This window comes from Protopterus annectens, chromosome 2.part1 (assembly GCF_019279795.1).
Source record: "Protopterus annectens isolate FY-2018-M chromosome 2.part1, PAN1.0, whole genome shotgun sequence".
Taxonomy (NCBI): domain Eukaryota; kingdom Metazoa; phylum Chordata; order Ceratodontiformes; family Protopteridae; genus Protopterus; species Protopterus annectens.
Window position 1 is genome coordinate 583,996,522 of NC_056729.1, and position 20,788 is coordinate 584,017,309.

A 20,788-nucleotide genomic window follows, 5' to 3' on the forward strand; every position below is an offset into this window, starting at 1 on the left:
GTAATGAACTTCTTGCATACAGAACGTGGATTCTTTCTCTGAATTACTTGCAGTGTATGAAATTTGTACCTAGGCAGTGAAAAAACAGCACTCTGTACTGATGAGCTTCAAGGCGCTCTCCACTCTTCTGCACTATCACCACATGAGATACCCTCTGCATTCAGCAAGATGGACAAAGAACATGATTGCAAGGATTGAAAACATCATAAAAATGCAAAGTGGCTGAAGTAATAGTTCAACAGATTTTTCTTTAATTTTGTAATACAAGTTCATGTCCATGTGGCAGACTATGGGGGGTAGTATGCATCAACAAGTGTAACTCAATGTGACATATCCACAAGAAGAGATCTCTATTCTCATGACTTATATTCAATTACTGTACTATTATGAACATGTTTTTTTTTCCTGTCTGGACTCCTGAGTGTTTTTTGTGCATTGACTTTCTCTAAGATTCAGAAAGAGCTACCATCAGTGGTAAGCCCTAATATGTGTAGCCAACCACAGGTGGACATGCTTTCTGATTCAGAGACAGGCCCACTGCAGCTGACTCTATTTTTTTGTCAGTACAGATACTGGGGACTTTTATCTGTCAGGTTATGTTTGCTGGAATCGTGTTGATATTGCCATGCACTGTTTTTATAATGCGGGGCACACATGCTGTGGGCATGTGCAAATGGGATTCTAAGCCCATAACACAGCATCGCATTGAATCACTGTTAAACTCTATGTTTCACTATGCTGGGCATCAGGAGTGACTTCTGGTTACTGCTGCCTTGAGTGAAGTCTGCATGTTGTCCCTGTGTCAAACATGCTCTTTCATTGGCTATCTATATTGTACCTGCAAACAGTCTACAGCCTTTGAACCAACCCAGTTACCTGGTTGACAAATGGTAGTAGATAAATAAATAAATGAAATAAATATATAGGGTAGATCACTGGCTTGAGGAATGTACAAGGTAAATCTGATCAGAATTGCTAAGTTCAAACAGCAAGTATGTCATATATTGTAAAACAAAGATGACATGCAAACATTTGAGACCATTTTTATATGATTTATTCTGCTGACCCACATTCACTTCTACTCCCAGAGATGATTAACGGTGTTCTGAACATGTGAATAACTAACAGTATATGGGGAAGTGCACACTCTCATACTACAGATATCTATTCCCCCTGCAAAAGTATATTTTTTTCTCTCATGTCATACATTTTATATTACTGCCTGACTACTTCTAGACTACCTATGTTATAACTTACTGTTATCAGCTCCATATTCCTTTCTTCTTGGGATAGATAAAGTAAGAAAACAGCACACAGAGCAGGTGCTAATACTTATCTTGCGTAATAAATAGATATATTATTTCTAAACATAACATAGATGGTTAAAAGTTCTCCCATTATATAAAACATTTGCTTATTGTATAGTCTCTTGAACCTGTCCTGGTGAACTAACAATGCATAGTATAAGGGTATGCACCCATGCATGCTGTCTAAATTTGCATGCATTATCCAAAACATATTAATAGGATGTGCTAATTATTAGTCCTGTTGTTGCATTCACTTGCAGGATGAACCACAGAGAAAAGTTTTCATAATGGCTGTGAAAAGTAAAATAATTATTTTCCAGACCAACTTGTATAATCAGTTTCCACAAGTGCCTGGCTTGGGTTAAATGATGTGTAAGAAATACACAATGATGGTTATAACTTTTATAACATTTACTGTAAATGTTAAATAAGAAATGTCAAGTTTTATGATGTGCGACTGACTTTTAATAAATGACATAATGCAATGAAAACACATTTATTACAAAAGTATTTATTGAGATCATTGCTGATTTTTTTCTTTGTACAATACAGAATGGCTATTGAGCGAAGCTATAAATAAAAACATGTCCCTTATATAAATTAAATGCGGTAATTAAAAAAAATAAATAAATACAATTAATCATCACTGTCTTCTTCGTCCTCTTGGCTGGATCTTCCCCACCTTTGGAAACAATGCACTGTAGTTGCCAAGAAAAAGCTCATGAGGATGGCGGCAATGGAGACGGCGATCCCCGAGAAGATAATAATCAAGTAATCCATTAACGACAGACTAAACTGGCACTGACTGAAGCTGGCCTCGCTCAGCTCACTCAGCGATACCTTCCTGTCTTCCACTGGCAGGGAGCAATAAATTCCATCTAGACCTGCAGCAAAAATGGAAGAGACAAAACAGTACTATTAGTTTAGCTGTCATTATGTGCAACATATCAAACTTTTAGGAAGTGAACACAATACAGTTTGACATCTCATTTCATCTGGAGGTTTCATTTTTGTATTCCATGATGCCATTATTTTCAGTGGTACCACCATTATGGTACAATGATAGGTTTTCACACTGGTCTGTGTATTTTAGCATCAAAACTGTCTAAATGATGCATCATTCCTACAGTGAGACATTTACCTTTGTAATTTGCACTGCTCCTGATGGCCACGCAATTATTTACATATTTTATACCATTCTGCAATATTTCATTGCCAGCCACTGCAACTCAGACCTCTTAAAGCACTAATCTTGTTTGTTTCTTTCAGCTTTTCCCAGTTAGGGGTCGCCACAGCAGAACGCTGGTCCACTAATGATTGGCAGTTGATTTTTACGTACCGGTTTGCCAGGCCTGATGCACAACCTTCAACGAAGGTACGCCCATTCATGCATGTCTCCATGCAGAAGACGCTCTAGCTGAGAATCGAACCGGACAGTGTCTTACTGTGAGGTGATAACACTACCGCAGCACCACCACCGCGGTTTTTTAAAGCACTAATCTTGTACAAAACAAAAAAAATAATCTGGAGACAAACGCCTCACATCAGAGACATATCATTAATATTGTCCTTACTGACTTAGAAAATGATTAGAATAACAGGGATTGCATTAACATACCTTTTTGAAGGATATGAGGTTAAAAACTCAAATGTAATTCATTATTTAGTGATGTCAGTCTTGTGATTTGCCAGAAAAGCACTAATTTTATGATGAACAGACCAAAAATATGATACAAACATCTGGACATTCTGCAAAAGTCTGGGCAGTTGTGATGTATGCTGTGACTTGAGCTATAGGAGAATGCAAGAAAGTTATTCCTGCGAAAAATAACAGCATGACATATTTTAATCAGCTGTGTGGGACCTTTACGATATTTTAGTCCACAGCTCCTCATTTGCTAAATTTTCAGACCAAGTATCCAAACAGATGGGAAGACGACTCTTGTTTATGAACTAAATTGCCTGAAAGAAATAATAAGAGTAGGTGTGCTTGGAGGGTCAAAGCCTCCATAGAAACCAGTACATTAAAATACATTTTCTTGCTGATAGTATACTTAGTTTTGATATTATTGGAAATATGGATTTTGTTTTTATAATATTTTTCCTATGGTGTTTCAGTGTAGTGCTCTGACCATTTACTTTATCTCCAGAGTCTTTCTCATCTGTCTGTGTTGATGACACAGCTTAATTCCACATCAGCAGACACCCTCAGATGAAATATATTTTTTTCTCCATGTTTGGTGACTGCAGAACAGCTCCAACACAATTCCATCTTATGAGTCTGCATTGATATATTTTATACATCCTACATTTCTCTGCCTTGGGGCTGCCACACAAGCTACTACTTTAGTAAAACCTGAAATACCATGGTAGAATTGCTTGGTCCCCTTCTTCAGGCTTGGCTATAATGCATGTGCACTGCATGTCAGGCCAAGACCTGGACCTACCATAGCTGTCAACTTCTTAGAACAAGAAATCTGGATGACGGCATAAATAAAAGTGGTACACAGCCCCAAAATTAGGGACATTTTTAAAATATTGCTCTTACAAACTTGTTGATAGAATAATATATTTCAGATTAGCATGGATAAGGATATGATGTCTGAAACACAAATGTCTGTCTTGTTTTTTAACTTCAATCTTTAATAATTTGCCACTAAATTGCCAGAAAACCACAATTTTATGAAAAACAGACCCAAAATATGAGCCGAAAATCTGGGCATTCTGAGAAAATCTGTACAGTTGAGAGCTATGGCTACTGATTTGCACATTAATCTATGCCAATCCATCCAGTAGGCTATGGTCATTTATCAGAATCTTGTCACTTCTCTCCCAGATAATGGGTGCACTGATATTAGTCTCTCACATCTATCCCTACTCAGCTGGAATTTTTAGTGCCCAGACTCACTAATCAACTGTGGTCAGCTGAGGCATAATCAGGGCTCCATTTCCTCAAGTTATGCACCCAGCCCATAACTACAGAATTTTAAGATTTGAATATGAGTAGCACAGCCCAGCAATGCAGGAAATTTAAAGTCACATGCACAATTCTACCATTTCCAGCAGGATTAACTTCATAAGCACTTCACAGATCCACAAAGTGCTCTGTGTCAATGTAAATGTGATTTCTTATCATGTATAAGGAGCTCTTCTATTTCCAAAGGGCTTCTTTAGTACTGTTCTTCTAAATAACAACATGGGCCTTACATCTGGACATAGCAAAGTCTATCATGGCACCAATTAAGAGTACTAGATGCAAAAAGACTGAGTACCCACTCTAGCAGCCTGAGGCTGGTGGCCAAGACCAGTATTTTCTTGCAGAGAAAGTGGACACACTGATGTTATCATTGTTGTAAACCCATATCCATGTTTGATTATGAAATGTAGACTTAAAAGAAACTGCCTAGTTTACTGTGGCAAGATCACAATATGCACACCCGTCATAGATTGGTGCCCTGTTCATCACTATCACCCAATCACAAATGCACATCTGTGTCATTTCTCAGCTACAGCCCTTTATAATTTAAGAGACAAGTGACCTAGTACTTCTCTCTTGATTATCACTGTCCACCGTCTGACGGTTCATTAGGGCTGTCACATGCTAACATGGACATGATAGCTAAATGTCGGTCTGGGACTGCCCATAGCAGTGCAGAGAGGGGGATGCTGGTTTCCAGCTCTTAGGAGTTTAAGGGTTTGATTGATGGTGTAGAGTTTTGGAATTATATTATATTTGAGATGAAGTGGTAGAGAAGATTCTAGACATTTGGCATGCTGTAAATATTTCTTTACATTATAAATGACTGTTCATAACAGAGACAAAACCAGTTGTGGTCTACTCACTACTTGTGCCAATAGCTGCATGGCATGCAAAGTACCCAGTTATGACATACAAGTATTACAATAATTACGTTATAGGCCACTTTACATAGATTGCTTTATAAAGTGCATTATATTGTATAATGTAGCTATGTCCTAAGGTGTAATACAACCATATGTTCTATGCTATTAATGGTTAAGGGGAATTTCTGTTTGCATCAATCATATTTTTACTGCAGGTGCTGTGAAAACAGGAGAACAGTGTTTTGGATGCTATACCAAAATTTAAAGAAAACAAATGAACAGTGTTTAAAGTTAAACCACTGTATCATTTGGATGTCAGCATAAACAATACTTTTGTTGGAAGTTTAAGGTTAATATCCAACACCTCTGTTTTAGATATTTGGATGGGTAATAAAAAGCAGTGGGAGACTGGATACTAAATTATTACTAAAAATGAAAGATACAAAAATGATTCAAAGAAAATATAGAATGGCAAAAAGTACATAAAATGATGTGAATGTACTTCTGAGAAGATTATTAAAATGAGATAAAGAATGACATTTAGCTCAGATCCAGAGATGAGTAATGAGTAAAGCATGACCAATAGCAAAACTAGCCACTTAATTCACTGATTGGCACAAAACAGCAGGTATGTAAAAGTAGGGTCAGCAAAAGAGTGCCCAGGGTCAGCCTGTTAGATTTAGTACTAACACATATTCAGTATTTACTTGACAAATGTAGTTATTTCATTTATTTATTATCGTTGTTGACTGGGGTGGGCTGATTAAACCAAAGACCCATTTTCCATGGTGTCCCATGGAGAAAAGCTTAATACGTTACAATCAAATGACAGACATGTTTCAAAGGTTGACAATATAATAGCTAAAGTTATATCAGATACATTTCAGTTTTGTTATACATGGGATGCATGTTTTTTTTCCATATTTGATTATTGCATAGAAGAAATAATCAGAAAAGCAGGACTAGATAGAGAAAACCAAAATGTGAAAACCGGTGGAAGACATCAACAACCACTACCATGCTGATGATATCACATGACCTGATGAAAGTAAAAACAATCTGAAAGCTCTGCTTATCGAGATTAAACAGCATAATCTAAAAATGAATTTACACCTTAACAATAAGAAGACAAAAATCCTGACAATAGGTACATTAATTGCACTTTCTCTTGAAGAAGAAACAAAAACAGTTTCTTAAACTTATATTGGTTAGGCTCAATAATCAGTAATGAAATTTTGAACAGTTAAGAAGCCCAACAAAAAAAATCTTTAAACAGAATACTGATTAAGGATTTAGATAAGAATTTCAAGTACGGGGACATGCATTTTTAGAAGACTTGAATTGTATGGTATACAGATGTGGACTTTGGACAGTGAGACAAAAGCTGATGTTATTTTATTATGGTGATGGCATAGAATACTATGCATGTCACGGACTGCCCAAGAAACAAATTGCTCTGTATTGAATGAGATTTCAAATTCTGGAATAATATCCTCACACAAATAAAACTCTCTGACAAACTCAATACTTTTATACCACTGCTTGAACAGCATCAATAACCAATCCTGGTCCTGCACATGATCATCACCAGGTTAAGACTCTGTGCTCACTGTACAATACTCTCCAAATATTCTCCTTAAACATAATACTCTCAAACTCCCACTGAAATGACAAAACAGTTTTGATACGTAACTGCTACCTGCCTATGCAATCCACTAAGTTGCATGTGGGCTTTCTCTTTAGTAACTTCTATCTCTGTAAAATCTTAGAATGCATAAATGTAAGTACTATATGTGTGACTACTGTATGTATAGAAATGTAAACAGAAATGTAACTACTCTGTTTAACTGGAACTAAGTATAATGCAGTATAAACAACTGAAGTTTTTCTTCCCAGGCCACTGCTGAAAACAGGTACTGCCCAGTCAGGCTTTCCCAATAAACAAAGATAAATAAATAAATAAATAAATGTATTTATTTATTTCATAATTTGGTGATTGTGTAGCTGTGCTTGTCTACTGACGCTTTACAGCAAAGTCCTGGGTACAGCAGTACAGCAAAAAATAAATTACAGTAGTTTGATTACAGACATATAACAGTCAATATGGAGTTACTAGAAACAATGCACAGCAAAATATATTTACATTATGTACAAGAGTAAACATTACTACAGATCTGTCAACTTGCCATTATCAGCTGTAGACCTAGCCTGTGTCACAAAAGCAGGGAAACATGAATTCATTTTTAAGTGCTGCTTATGCTTTTTAGTGAATGCTTGAAATTTTTCTATAATTTTACACCAGAAGGTAGCTGGTTCCTTGCAGCTGGTCTTGTTCTAGAGAGGGCTTTTTTCCATGGTTTGTTTGTATCTAGTATGACCTATGTATATGTAGTTTTTCGGCTGTTACTAAGGGAGTATCTTTGTTCCCTGATTTGGAGTAAACTTTTGGCAATACCCACATTAAAGAATTTTGAAAATGAATACATTAAGTATAAAGGTGGTTTTGTTACTGATTGGTAACCAGTGAGCTTTTTCATATAAGGTACAGTGATGGTATTTTGTATCTATAAGTAGACTAAAAAGGTTCATAGGTGGTTAATAGGAATATACTAGACTAATGGCCACCAAGGCCTTTATAAGCCTAGGTGTACAACCCAAACCAATAGTGTGTCCCTATCACAGGCATTTATTAGGAGGGGGTATATTAGTTAGGAAGTTTCTACAGGTTACGTGGGGGCGGGGTATGTTACTTTGGGCATTACTGTCTGCATTTGTCTATCAGAGACACGGGGCCAGACCCAGGGTGAATTTCTCATTTCCCATCCATTGATCAAGGTTACAATTAAATAGGGTTAGGGATGGACTTTGCCTTACATGGATTGGGTGTCTGTTCCAGGCATTGGGATCCTCTGAAACACATAGCTGTCTCACCAGCATGTCTTATTTATATCACAAGCAATATTTAGATCCTGCATCTAGTGGTTCTGATATTGTTCATTTTGTGGATGTACAAAAGGTTCACTGGAGCTTGATCCGAGGATGCTTTGTATGCCATACGAAGATAGGGCTTTAAAGCAATTCATAAAGGACAATGTGTTTAGATACTTGAGTCTCATGGGAATGAAATTTTGTGGGCATTCCACCTTGCATATGTCTGAGCAGGTACATGCTGAAGGGGACATTATAAGGGCTGAATAAAGTTGCACTATGACTTCCTTGGACCTGAATGCCATGCCCTTACTTATAAGTTGGTTGACATAGAATAATTTTCTTACTATCTTAGCTACATGTTGGTCAGAGGCCAGTTTACTGTTTACTTATGTTCTTAGAACCTCTACTATTGGGTCAATTCTCAATGGAGCAATCAGCCTAGGGTGGCAGTTTTCCCAAAAGGCACTATAATGCATTTCTTGGCACTGACTTTTAATCCGTGACTTTTTCTGTGATAGACCCTCTCATAAGATATTTGTATCATAGGGAAATCTATGATAGCACCCAATTTGCAGTCATCTGCAAACTTGGTCAGCCAAAGTCCCTTGATATTAGCCTTTACCTCTGAGAAGTAGATGCCAAAGAGGAGCAGTCCTACTCTGAAGCGCTGAGGTACCCTGCTGGTGACCACTATCTTAGTCTAGGTGGTTTCATCAATCCTGACTTCCTAGGTCCTGTTTGTGAGCTAGTCAGCATTCAATGAGTTATGTAGGGGTTTATGCCCAGTTTGGTGAGTTTGTCAACTATACCTGAGAGATATATTGTATCAAATGCCTTAGGAAGGTCCAAGTAGACAGTATGTACCATTTTCCACTCATCCATTACCTTGCTGACCTTCCCAAAGAAAGGTTTAGTAGGCATGACCTTCTCTTGTCACAGGCAAACTAGGTTGGGTCAAGTGTATGAAGGTTGTCTATGTCTTTATTGATCATTTCCATGATAATTTGTTTCATGGCTTTGCATATTAGACTGTTCAGACTAATAGGTCTTTAGTTTATGGGGTCATTTGATGGCCCACCCTTGTGAAGTGGGATAACTGTTGTAGTCCCTAATTCTTATAGTACAAAGACTGCTATGAGGCCATAGTTGAAAAGTGACTTGAGTAGTCCTGATAGGTCATGTTTCAATCTATTTAGGAGGTATGCCTGGATATTGTTGGGACCCACTGAGGCTGTATTTTTTGGTCTTAGTGAGAGCCACCAGGACCTGCTGCATCTTAATATTTGTGGGGGACATGTTAGTAGGTATTTCATGAGGAGAAGCAGTGGGAGTCGGGAGTGAAGTCTAAGCTGAATTTGTCAGCCAGCAAATTCACTATGTTGCTGTGCTCAGTGAAGTTTGGAACAGTGATGTGTGTTGCACTTCAGGTTTTGGACATAGCTGTCAAAGGCAATGTGATTGTCTTTAGCCTGTGAGGCTATCATGACCTCATAATTGGCCTTGTTGGACTTAATTAGTCTTCTGAGTTTCTAGTTTAGTTTAATTAGAGAGCTTCTGTCATAATGGGAGTTGATCTTCTTGACTTAGCCATGTCTTTTTTCCTTTTGTTATATACCCTATTAAGGTTAGGATTCCACCAATGTGATTTTTTTTTTTTAGAGTTGTTGTGGGCTTACTTCTAGTAGGTACAACAGTCTGTATACAGCCATTTATATAGGTGTGCAGGGTCTCTGTGAACAATTCCTCATAGATTGCTGTGAACTCGAGGTTGGGAGGGGCACTGAATTTTGACAAAATATTGCGTAATAGGATGTAGTCTGTTTTGGAATAGTTCCTAACTGTTACAAGGTTTACTGGGGTTCCCAAGTTGATTTTATATCAAAGGAGGCAGCTTTGTGGTCTGACCTCACAAGTGAGGCTATAATACTGGTGGGGGGGGGAGTTCCCTTCCATATTGGTAAGTACCAGCTCAAGTATATTTGAACCTCTGGTGATTGTGTACACTATCTGGTCAAGGACATTTGTGTTTATAAAGTCCAGGAATCATTGTGTCTGTAAATATGAGGCAGTGTATTCTACCTAGTCTACAGAGGGGTAGTTAAATTCTCCCATGAATAGGCTATTTGGTTTAATGGTGAGTGTCTCCAGTAGGTCTTGGTATGAGGTATGGGATTCTAGAGGCATGGAGGGTGACATAGAGCTTGCTAGTGTGTGGTATGGGGCTTTGCCTATGGTGATTTGCACGTGGATAAATTCCAGGGCCTTGTCCTGTTTAACCAGCCTAGAGTTATGCTTGTTGTAATGTAGATTGAGACTCCTCCACCTTTTACCTTTGTCTGCACAGCTGATTCTTTAAATGTGCGGAAGGTACTACAGCCTTGCACTGCTGTAATACTCTCTGTGAATTTAAAGCATGTCTCAGTCTATATTTTGCAGACTGAGGAGAGTTTGTAGAGTGAGGAGTTTTTTCCTTAGACTCCTAGCACTGAGCAGCAACACCTTTAGGTTGCTTTAGGTTTTATTTGAAATGTTGGTAGGTTTGTCAATTTGGCATTGCATAAAAAAGGTTCTAATGTGGTAGATAAAGTTTTAGCCAATATTTGGAAGCATTTGGGAGACAAGTACAGACCATACTTTGCAAAGCAACATGGTTCGGTAACCATGTCCACCCATGCTGACAAATATTAATATTCCCTGAAAAGATACCAGAATATTAGCCAATTATTGAAGTTAATCATGTTTTGTTCATACTGTGACATCATCCATGGTGAAGGTAGAGTGCTGCTCAATGCAAGGCACATACCAGTCTGAGACACATTTTTAAGGAGATCAACAATATCTCTCTTCAGATAGTCCAGGGAAGTACACCTCAGGCCATTTACACCCACATGGACTATGATAGGATCATACTGGTACCTGTGGTGTAGTGACTTGAGTGCGTGCATAACTTGGCAGAACCTGCTTCCAGACAAGCAACTAACACTTTGTTAGAAAAATATATACGCTGCCTAGAAAAATATATATTCACATATATGCTGCCTAAAAAATATATATATTCACATATATACTGCTTAGGAAAATATGTATCTAAACATTCAGACACATATAAGTTGTGTGGTCAGATATATAGAGAAATGTGTGCTTTAGACAGGAATAAATGTGCTCAAATCTATATGGAAAGCAAAGGTATAATATGTAATGCATTTAATTCTGTTTTACTAGAATAATAGTAGAAATAAACTCACATATTATTGCTTGAAGCATAAGCTGCAGTGTGACTAGAAACTTGGCCTTGGCAGCGATCAGCTCGGCCTGGCTCATGTCTGTCAGTGAAAGATTATTTTGCAAAGTTAGAAAATAATGAATCTGTGTGCATGTGTATCTTTTCCTGCTTCCACCAGAAGAATGGCCTTGTGCGCACTATCAGAGATAATGTCCAGCTGGTGAACAAGAAAGAGACAAAGAGAAGCATTAAAGAAGACATGCACCCATTGTATTCGAACTAATCTAAGAGCCTTGAATTGGCTACATCCTCGGAAGGACATTGTGACTGACCAGGTGCTTGCAAGGCTGTAATATTCTCATGGGAAAGTAACTTTTTAAAAATTGTAATCTCAGCACTTTTTTCTATGAATGATCATGATGTAAAAACCCTGTCACTGACCACGTCAGTGAGGTGGGCAAAAGCTGATAGTAAAACATATAAAATGTCATGTGTTTCACTAATAAAACCAGACAAAATTCTGTACAAGTTTGTGTATGGTTTTTTGCCTCCTAATGTACATTAGAGTATTTGTAAATTAGATACTTGAGTTTCCTGCATTACTGTCTGTTATTGACTGTCATTTTAAAAATACCTAATGATTTTTACAGTCTGATTTTAACAATTTATTTAACATTTTGGTCCTTCGGACCGGAATTCCCTTGGTAAGCTGCAGGTCAGAGTGCATGAGTGGTGATAAATCTGCGCAGGAGAAGCTGCCAAAACAAAATGGTTCTTCTTAAAGTGAAAAGACCTCCGACTTAATTGTGTGTAAAGAGGCTGTCCACTTTCTGATCTGTGGCTGAAAAGCGGAAGACTGGGCCCCAAGAAAAAAAAAAAGACAGTCATAAAGCGGGAGGCTCAGGTAAGAAGAATTTCCCTCTTTGTCTTTGTTTTAGATCAGGGACCAGGTTACACTGTGCTATTGCTAAGGTTTGTGATAGCAGGGAGAGAGAGTCAAAGTATTGTATCTTGAGTCATAGATCAGGGAATAACAAAGCAAAGTAAACAGTCATTCTAGACACTACTGTGGATATGGGGAAATAAGATACCACGTGGTACAAGAGAAGGGTTACGTAACAGTCTTTTTAAGACATGGGAGATCAGTGCACTAAGAGATCACGAGATCCGCCCCTAACGGATAATGCAAAGCATATGCAATTGCAGTAAGCAGATAATGTGAGATATTTTGCAAAATATGTTAACAACTATAAATTTGATAGTAAACTAAATAAACTTTCACTAGTTAAACTCCTTAAACAAGCTTTAATCTGATGCAGGGCGTCAGGCAAAAGAAAAACAGCACCAACTAGGCATACCTCAAGCACATAAGTGAATTGAGAAAGCAAATTGTAAAAAAACAAAAGCTTAAATTCTGAAACATTTTTAGACAACAGAGTGAAAGGTCTGACAGACAGAATCTCTGAAAAATGAAAACTTAGAGCAGACTAAACTTGCATTAATTAATGCATACAACAGGAAAATGAGACAGTAAATGGATATTATGCTAGATTATTAAAATGCTTAAAACAACAATTAAAAAAATACATTTTTAAAAGGTTGCATTGCCCGCTGTTAGTAGCTTTATTACAAGGCATATGATAAATCACTAAACAAGCAGGCTGCAAGCCTTACTTGAGTATGCTAGACGTACTGAAAGACACTTTAATAGTAAAAAGAAAAAAAAAAGGCACAAGTCTTCACTGCTGAAGACGGAGCTAAAGTATTTGTATTACAGTCAGGTAAAAAGGGCATCTAGCTAAGGACTATAAACAAAATAAGAAAGCAATGACAGAAAATAAAGGAAATGTGGACTGACTATATAATAGTGGTAATAACCAAAAATCATCAAAAAAGGTTAATAAACAAAAAGAAAATGTAAATGTAGTAGAGGGAATAGAGGAAGTACAAACAGATGTAGAGGATAAAAATGAAAATAAAATTTTAGATTTAGCATTGTTGAGCCTGGAGCTCTACCTAGCAAATACAAAACCAGAAGTAACACTTCTGGTGGAGGGAAGAAAGGTCAAATTCCTGTGTGACTCAGGAGCGTCACGGACTTTGATACACCCCTCCAAGTTACCAAAACATTCTGAATCACCTGATTATATATTAGTAAAAGCAGCAAATGGACAGCTATACAGGGAACCACTTTCCCATAATATAGCAATAACTGACCCTGTTTCAGGTATGACTCAGAAAAGTAAAATTGTAGTTTCTGCAAAAATATCCAGTAAACTTACTGGAAAGAGACCTTGTGCAAATATTTGGCATAGCAGTAGTTCCTACCATGCAGGGTATGAAAGCACAAAGACAAATGGATGCTTTTGTGGTGTGATCAGAGGGTGAAGCCTATTATTGGTACAGCCAGGACCTAGTTATGATTGGTCCAGGGGCAGTAACCAAAGAACTAATAAACGTAGCCATCAGTAAGGTAACCTCCCTTGACACTGATCAGCAGCACTTGTTACATTGTACTCCATACTACTGTAGCACACCAGGACCTGATAAAAAATATAAGTAAAAATCCTGCTGACAAATTAATATTACAAACTTTATGCTGGAATACTGAGGGAAACAGTGTAGTAAGCTGTTCATTACCTCAGGAGTTCATGAAATTGTATAAGTCCAATAGACTGCCACATGTCAGCTTGACAAAAAACAAAAGTGTTAAATGGGCAGACTTAAAAAAAAAAAAAAAGGAAAAAAACAACAATTTTGCAAGCACCCAAACCAACAACTAAAAAAGAAATAATGTCTTTCTTAGGTACAACTAATTTTTGTTGGAACTGGGTACCAAATTATTTTACAATGAAAAACAAAAGCAGAAATGGCTTTCTGCAGGTTAAAGCAGTTAATAGCTTCTTCATTAGTTTTAAGACTTCCAAGTTATCACAAACGTTTTTTTTTAAACCATAAATTGTAAGCAATGGTACATGACATCAGTATTAAAGCAACAACATGGGGATAAGCAATGCCCCATAGCTTACTATTCATCACAGTTAGACCCAGTGGTGCAATCTTTGCCTCACTGTGTACAAGCAGTAGTTGCAGCAGCAATGGCAGTGCAGGCTTCAGCCTCAGTGGTGTTATTCCACCCTCTCACATTGAGAATGCCTCATGCAGTTGCAATAATTCTGCTACAAGAAAAAGTTGCATACCTTTCTCCTGCTAAACATCTTTTCATGTATGACCATACTGCTAAGTCAACCTCATATGAACAGTTAGCTTTACCTAGACAAAATCTTACAAATATGCCCTTAAATAATGCTAAGGTGACATATTACGTGAATGGCTCATGCAGAAGGGGTCCTACAGGGAAAAATCTAGTGGGGTATGCAGTAGTTACAGACACTAAAAATTTAAAAGCACAAACTTTGCCACACAACTTGTATGCTCAAGCAGCAAAACTGGTAGTTTTGACAGGAGCATGTATTTTAGTAAAAGGCAAAAAAGTGAACATATATACTAATAATCAGTATGCTTTTTCTACAGTGCATGTGTTTGCACAACAATAAAGAAAATAGAAGGATGATTACATCCAGTGAAAAACCTATTAATCATGCGCAATTTATTTTAAAGCTATTAGAATCTATTCAGTTGCCTACCAAAGTAGCTATTTGTAAATGTGTAGCTCATACAAAACAACAGGATAAAATTTCAAAAGGTAATGCACGAGCTGATGCAGCTGCAAAGCAAGCAGCCTCAGACTCAAAAACTTTATTTTTAAATGAAAAATTACAACCCTTTGAGATTTTAAATTTAGACATGTTAAAAACAATGCAAATGCTTACTACAAAAGCAAAAAAACAAAACTGGGTAAAACAAGGTGCAATTTTTAAAAATGGACTGTACATTTCCAAAGGAAAAAAAAAAAAAAAAAACAACATTGCCGTCTAATTTATTTAGATATGCAGCTTTGTTGAGCCATGGGCAGAGCCATGTCTCAACAGGGGGGATGGTACAGTTAGTAAATAAAATATTCCAAACATATGGATACATAAATTATACAATAAAATTTTGTGCAGCTTGTCATACTTGTAACAAGCACCATGCACAAGGAGCATTTAAAAACAAGCAAGGGAGTTTCCCTACACCACCATATCCATTCCATACTATTTGTATGGACTTCATAAAGTTGAATAAATGTAAAGAAAAGAAATACTGTTTAGTGATCATAGATATGTTTTCAAAATGGGTAGAAGCTTTTCCAACCAGGAATCCGGATGCAGCAACAGTGGCAAAGGCCCTAGTAAAGGAAATAATTCCTAGATTTGGCATACCGGAAAGAATCTATAGTGACAATGGGACACATTTTGTCAATCAGACAATTCAACAACTTGGGAGATTTTTTTTTGGGATTTCCTTAAGGAATCACTGTGCTTACCACCCACAGTCAGCAGGACTGGTGGAGAGGTACAATGGAATTTTAAAAAACAAGTTAAGGAAGTTGATGAGTGAGACTCAGAAGAATTGGATTTGTTGTTTACCTCTAGCATTGCTGAGCATGAAAACAGTAACAAATGTAAAGGGTTTAATCCCCTTTGAAGTAGTATTTGGAAGGGCATATTATGTGCCTCAGTAAAAAGCTCTCATGCCTGCAGAGCTGGAGGCTGACAGTTCACTAGCTAATTATATAAAGAAACTGTTAATAAATAAATCTGTTTTGCAGTTTAACTCTTTTTCAGACAAAAGAACTTTCAGCTGAATAAGAACTTTGTGACTGATACACAAGGGCAAAATGGCCAAGAGTAAAGCAAACAAAAAGCAAAGCAACCCAAGAACTATATTTTCTTTGGCAGTGCATTTGTTGACTAAATATGACAATTTTTCTCTTATTGTGGTTTTTCCCTGCACTCAACCACACAAGTGAAAGTGAAAAGACGTGATAAACTGTTTATAAACTGGCATCCAAACTTTAACACATACCTGGCCATAAAGCAAGCGTATACAGAGACTATAAACTTTTCAAATTGCTGGGTTTGTACAGCTATACCAACAGCATATAAAAGACTGTAATGTCCACTGTCCCTCTGGGGATAAAATGAGACTTTGAAAAGTTTTTTTTATACAGAAACTGTGAGATCACAGGACAAAATTGCTTTATTTTTACCTGTCACACAAAAAGGAGTTGTATGTTTCTACAAAAGTAATACCCTCCAGGTGGGCTGGAGTAATGGTAATATAACAATGTCTTATAAATGTTACATTAAAGTCAAAAGTGGGGGTACTGTTTGTAATACTAACCATGATTCATATCTGAGTTCAATGAAAACTACATTAAATGCAGTATGTGACAATCCAGTCTTAACTAAGCAATTGTCTATTAAGGATAGAAAAATGTTTCATGCAGGGATAACACGTATTAGTACCAAAGTAATAATTTTATTTGTGGAAAAAAGGCATATAAATGGTTACCTGAGAATTGGTCCGGCAGTTGTTTTTTGGGTTATCTGGTTTCAGCAATAAGACATACTGCAGAATTACCTTTGGGTAAAATACAAAACGTAAAAAAAACAGCTTGAGAATCTAAAGGTCCAGTTAAAAAACCTGTAAATCCAGTTGGTAAAATCAAAGCTGGTTGAAAAGACCATAATTCAGTGAAAGACAAAAGTAAATTGACTCATATGGACTTGGGCAACAGTGTTATATCCAGGGCAGGAATACCACCAGCCTATGGAGCAGTCAAATCGATCTGGGAGCTAAAAAAGCTGTCAAAAAGTCATGAGCAATGCAACTTTTTCCACCCTAGAATTGGTGACTAATAAACTAAATGCAATAAAAACTGTTGTGCTACAAAATCAAATGGCTCTTTACTTCACCCTAGCGGCAAGAGGTGGTACACGAAAAAGAATGCTGTACTTTTATCCCTGAGGATCGTCACGAGACAAATAATCACCTAGAGGTAATTCAGCAAGTATCAGCAATGACTAAACCAGACCCAAACCCACTGACGGACTTTTTCCAAAATCTGTTTGGGGGGGTGGGGTTCCATCCTATTAAACATTTAATTGCTATTTGTGTGGGTATACTCCTAATAGGAGCATGTGTTTACTGTGAAATTCCCTGCATGAAAAGATTAATCAAAAATTTGTTAATATATCTGTTACTAAAACTTTTTACCAAAGTGTTAAAATTAAAAAATTAATTTCAGATAATGGTTTTTCTGAAATATAAAACCAATGACTAGCTTAGCTAAAAGTCCTCAAAGGAAAAAGGCTAAGAAATGAAATAATACTGTTTATGTTTCAAATAGAATGAAATGCATTAACAGGAGGGAGAATGTTAGAAAAATTTATACGCTGCCTAGAAAAATATATATTCACATATATGCTGCCTAAAAAAATATATATTCACATATATACTGCTTAGGAAAATATGTATCTAAACATTCAGACACATATAAGTTGTGTGGTCAGATATATAGAGAAATGTGTGCTTTAGACAGGAATAAATGTGCTCAAATCTATATGGAAAGCAAAGGTATAATATGTAATGCATTTAATTCTGTTTTACTAGAATAATAGTAGAAATAAACTCGCATATTATTGCTTGAAGCATAAGCTGCAGTGTGACTAGAAACTTGGCCTTGGCAGCGATCAGCTCGGCCTGGCTCATGTCTGTCAGTGAAAGATTATTTTGCAAAGTTAGAAAATAATGAATCTGTGTGCATGTGTATCTTTTCCTGCTTCCACCAGAAGAATGGCCTTGTGCACTATCAGAGATAATGTCCAGCTGGTGAACAAGAAAGAGACAAAGAGAAGCATTAAAGAAGACATGCACCCATTGTATTGAACTAATCTAAGAGCCTTGAATTGGCTACATCCTCGGAAGGACATTGTGACTGACCAGGTGCTTGCAAGGCTGTAATATTCTCATGGGAAAGTAACTTTTTAAAAATTGTAATCTCAGCACTTTTTTCTATGAATGATCATGATGTAAAAACCCTGTCACTGACCACGTCAGTGAGGTGGGCAAAAGCTGATAGTAAAACATATAAAATGTCATGTGTTTCACTAATAAAACCAGACAAAATTCTGTACAAGTTTGTGTATGGTTTTTTGCCTCCTAATGTACATTAGAGTATTTGTAAATTAGATACTTGAGTTTCCTGCATTACTGTCTGTTATTGACTGTCATTTTAAAAATACCTAATGATTTTTACAGTCTGATTTTAACAATTTATTTAACACACTTTAACTTCTCCTCTTTCAGTCTGGTAAGTGGGACATCTGTGTGTCGAGTCCCATATGACATGAGTCCTGGGTAATGAGTTTGCTTGCCGTATGGGGCTTTGCTAGTGGGGCTTCACTGCATGTAGGCATATTTGTGGTGTTTGGTTTTACTTTTAGTGAGTGCTTTAGAGACTGCAGAGGATAGGCATTGCTGTTTACAGACTTAAGAGATCTTGATGATTTGGGAAGATTGCTTTTAAGTTCTTATGCATAAGTTGGTCTATGTGGGTAGTGGACACAATATATTGTGGATGTAGTGTGTGTGTTCTTGACAACCTTGTTTGTGTGCAAGATTTTGGCCTCTAGTACATTTGTGAATGTGCATCTCTCGCATACAGGATTAAATGGTTGTCTGTATATGAGACAATTGCTACATTGTCTTAGAATGCTGATATCTACCAAGCTGTCTAGGGAGTATTTTGGAGGAAATTGCATACCCATATTGTCTAGACATGTATTCAGTGGGCTACTGTAGGTCACAGACTGGGTTATACAGAGGACTCTTGGGTGCTGTCTGGGACCTGGCACTAGCCTAGGTTAGATTGTGTTAAGATTTGACAGTAGTGCTGTTTGATGTACAAACTAGCTGCTTTAAGCTTGCCTCTGCACAACACTAAGTTACAGGTTTCAGTTCTAAGGGTAGTTTTATAGAGTGTAGTTTCTGAGCATTTATGTCTGAACAGTGCACTGCTAACCTCTTGGTGTAAAAACACCAAGAAAAACTGCTTGCAAGTGTAATACTGCAAAAAAAACAACTTAAACAAACTACCTTGGCAAGGCAATTTCAAGTATTAAAGACCTTTAGAATGATTTAAAGACAAAATCAACAAATAAATCAAAAATAAAGCTGTAATACTCCAAACAGTTAGCTGAAGTACAAAACAATAAACTAAATCTTTTAACCAAATCACGGTACAGTGGGGATAAGGAAATATATCCTTTTCCCCACTGTAGTGTGATCTAGGAGTTAGCATATACAGCTACCAGAGGTATGTCCAGCAAAGTAGAATACATTGCACCCCTCATACCCCCACTACTTGTGTATACTAACTCCGATGTTGTGACTCGGTTAACTGAAGTGAGTCTGTTAACTGACTTTCGCGAAACTGCACTTTTGGTTAAGTGCACTTTCGTGAAAATGAGTGTCTGCTTTCTATTCTTCGGAAAAATTAGTTTTCAAAGAATAGAAGTAGACCCATTTATATATATATATATATATATATATGTTTATTATCAAAAAGCTAAGTGAACAGGTTCACAGATGGACAATCGAAAGATGGATGTTCGATTGTCTGTGTTACCGAACACTTCATGTTCAAAAGTTCATATCAGCAAATGCTACTGTGCATTCACTGATATGAATTCGACATACTGCACAGAAATCATGGTATAGTACGGCTTGGAACATTCATCCCTTTCTTCACAGTACTGCAATCTCTGTGTTAGAATATATAGTTAGCAGTGGGTGCGGGGGGCACAGAGGGGCTTGCCCCCTGCAAAAACATGGTATGAGGTGTAGGAGTTTCACTTACCTGAGCTCCTATACAGAATCACGTGTTCTGTTGAGCTGATTCGACATTGTGAGCGGACGTATAGTTTAACTTTCATACTTCCCTTCGATGTTCCAAATGTGAATTTATTTGTACTGTGACATTTTATATATATATATATATATATATATATATATATATATATATATATATATATATATATATATATATATGTATACATGGTCTGGTGGGTGTATGAGACATACAACTGAAATGATTTGCAAATGATTTTATGCTTGTCATTAGTCAACCACACAGTTTAGTCAAGGTATTGACACATTTGGAAAATAGGCATAAATCTAAAAAAAAATCTACTGAACCAAGTGACTGTGGAAATTAATATTTTAAATGGCTTTTTTTTAGCGAAAAACAGATTAAATATGGGTGGGATTCTGAGGGTGAACCATGTTAAGATAGCAGAGCTGAACATGTGTCCTGCTTTACATGAAATTGAGGCTAAGTATAAAGAATGAGAAAAATGTTTTTGATAGGGTAGGGAGGAACTGCAGCAGTAAAATGTAGGGTGGCATTGTATCTCCTGTGAAAAATACCCATGCTACATTTCTCTAGGTGGTTGATAAAGAATCAGAAGTCAAGATACGTGGGAAGGAAAGCACACACATATGTGGGAGGATCTATAATATTAAGCCTTTACAACAT

At 36.9% G+C, this 20,788-nt stretch overlaps 1 protein-coding gene across 1 annotated transcript in view; it reads right to left on the reverse strand.

The window, feature by feature from the left end:
- Positions 1 to 1,802: 1,802 nt before the first annotated feature.
- LRRC38 (leucine rich repeat containing 38) overlaps positions 1,803 to 20,788 on the reverse strand; it is an 848,191-nt gene continuing 829,205 nt past the window's right edge. Inside the window, exon 2 of the mRNA XM_044062360.1 lies at positions 1,803 to 2,191. Coding sequence (XP_043918295.1) covers positions 1,944 to 2,191 — 248 coding nt within the window. The 3' untranslated portion in view covers positions 1,803 to 1,943. The remainder of the gene's footprint in view (positions 2,192 to 20,788) is intronic.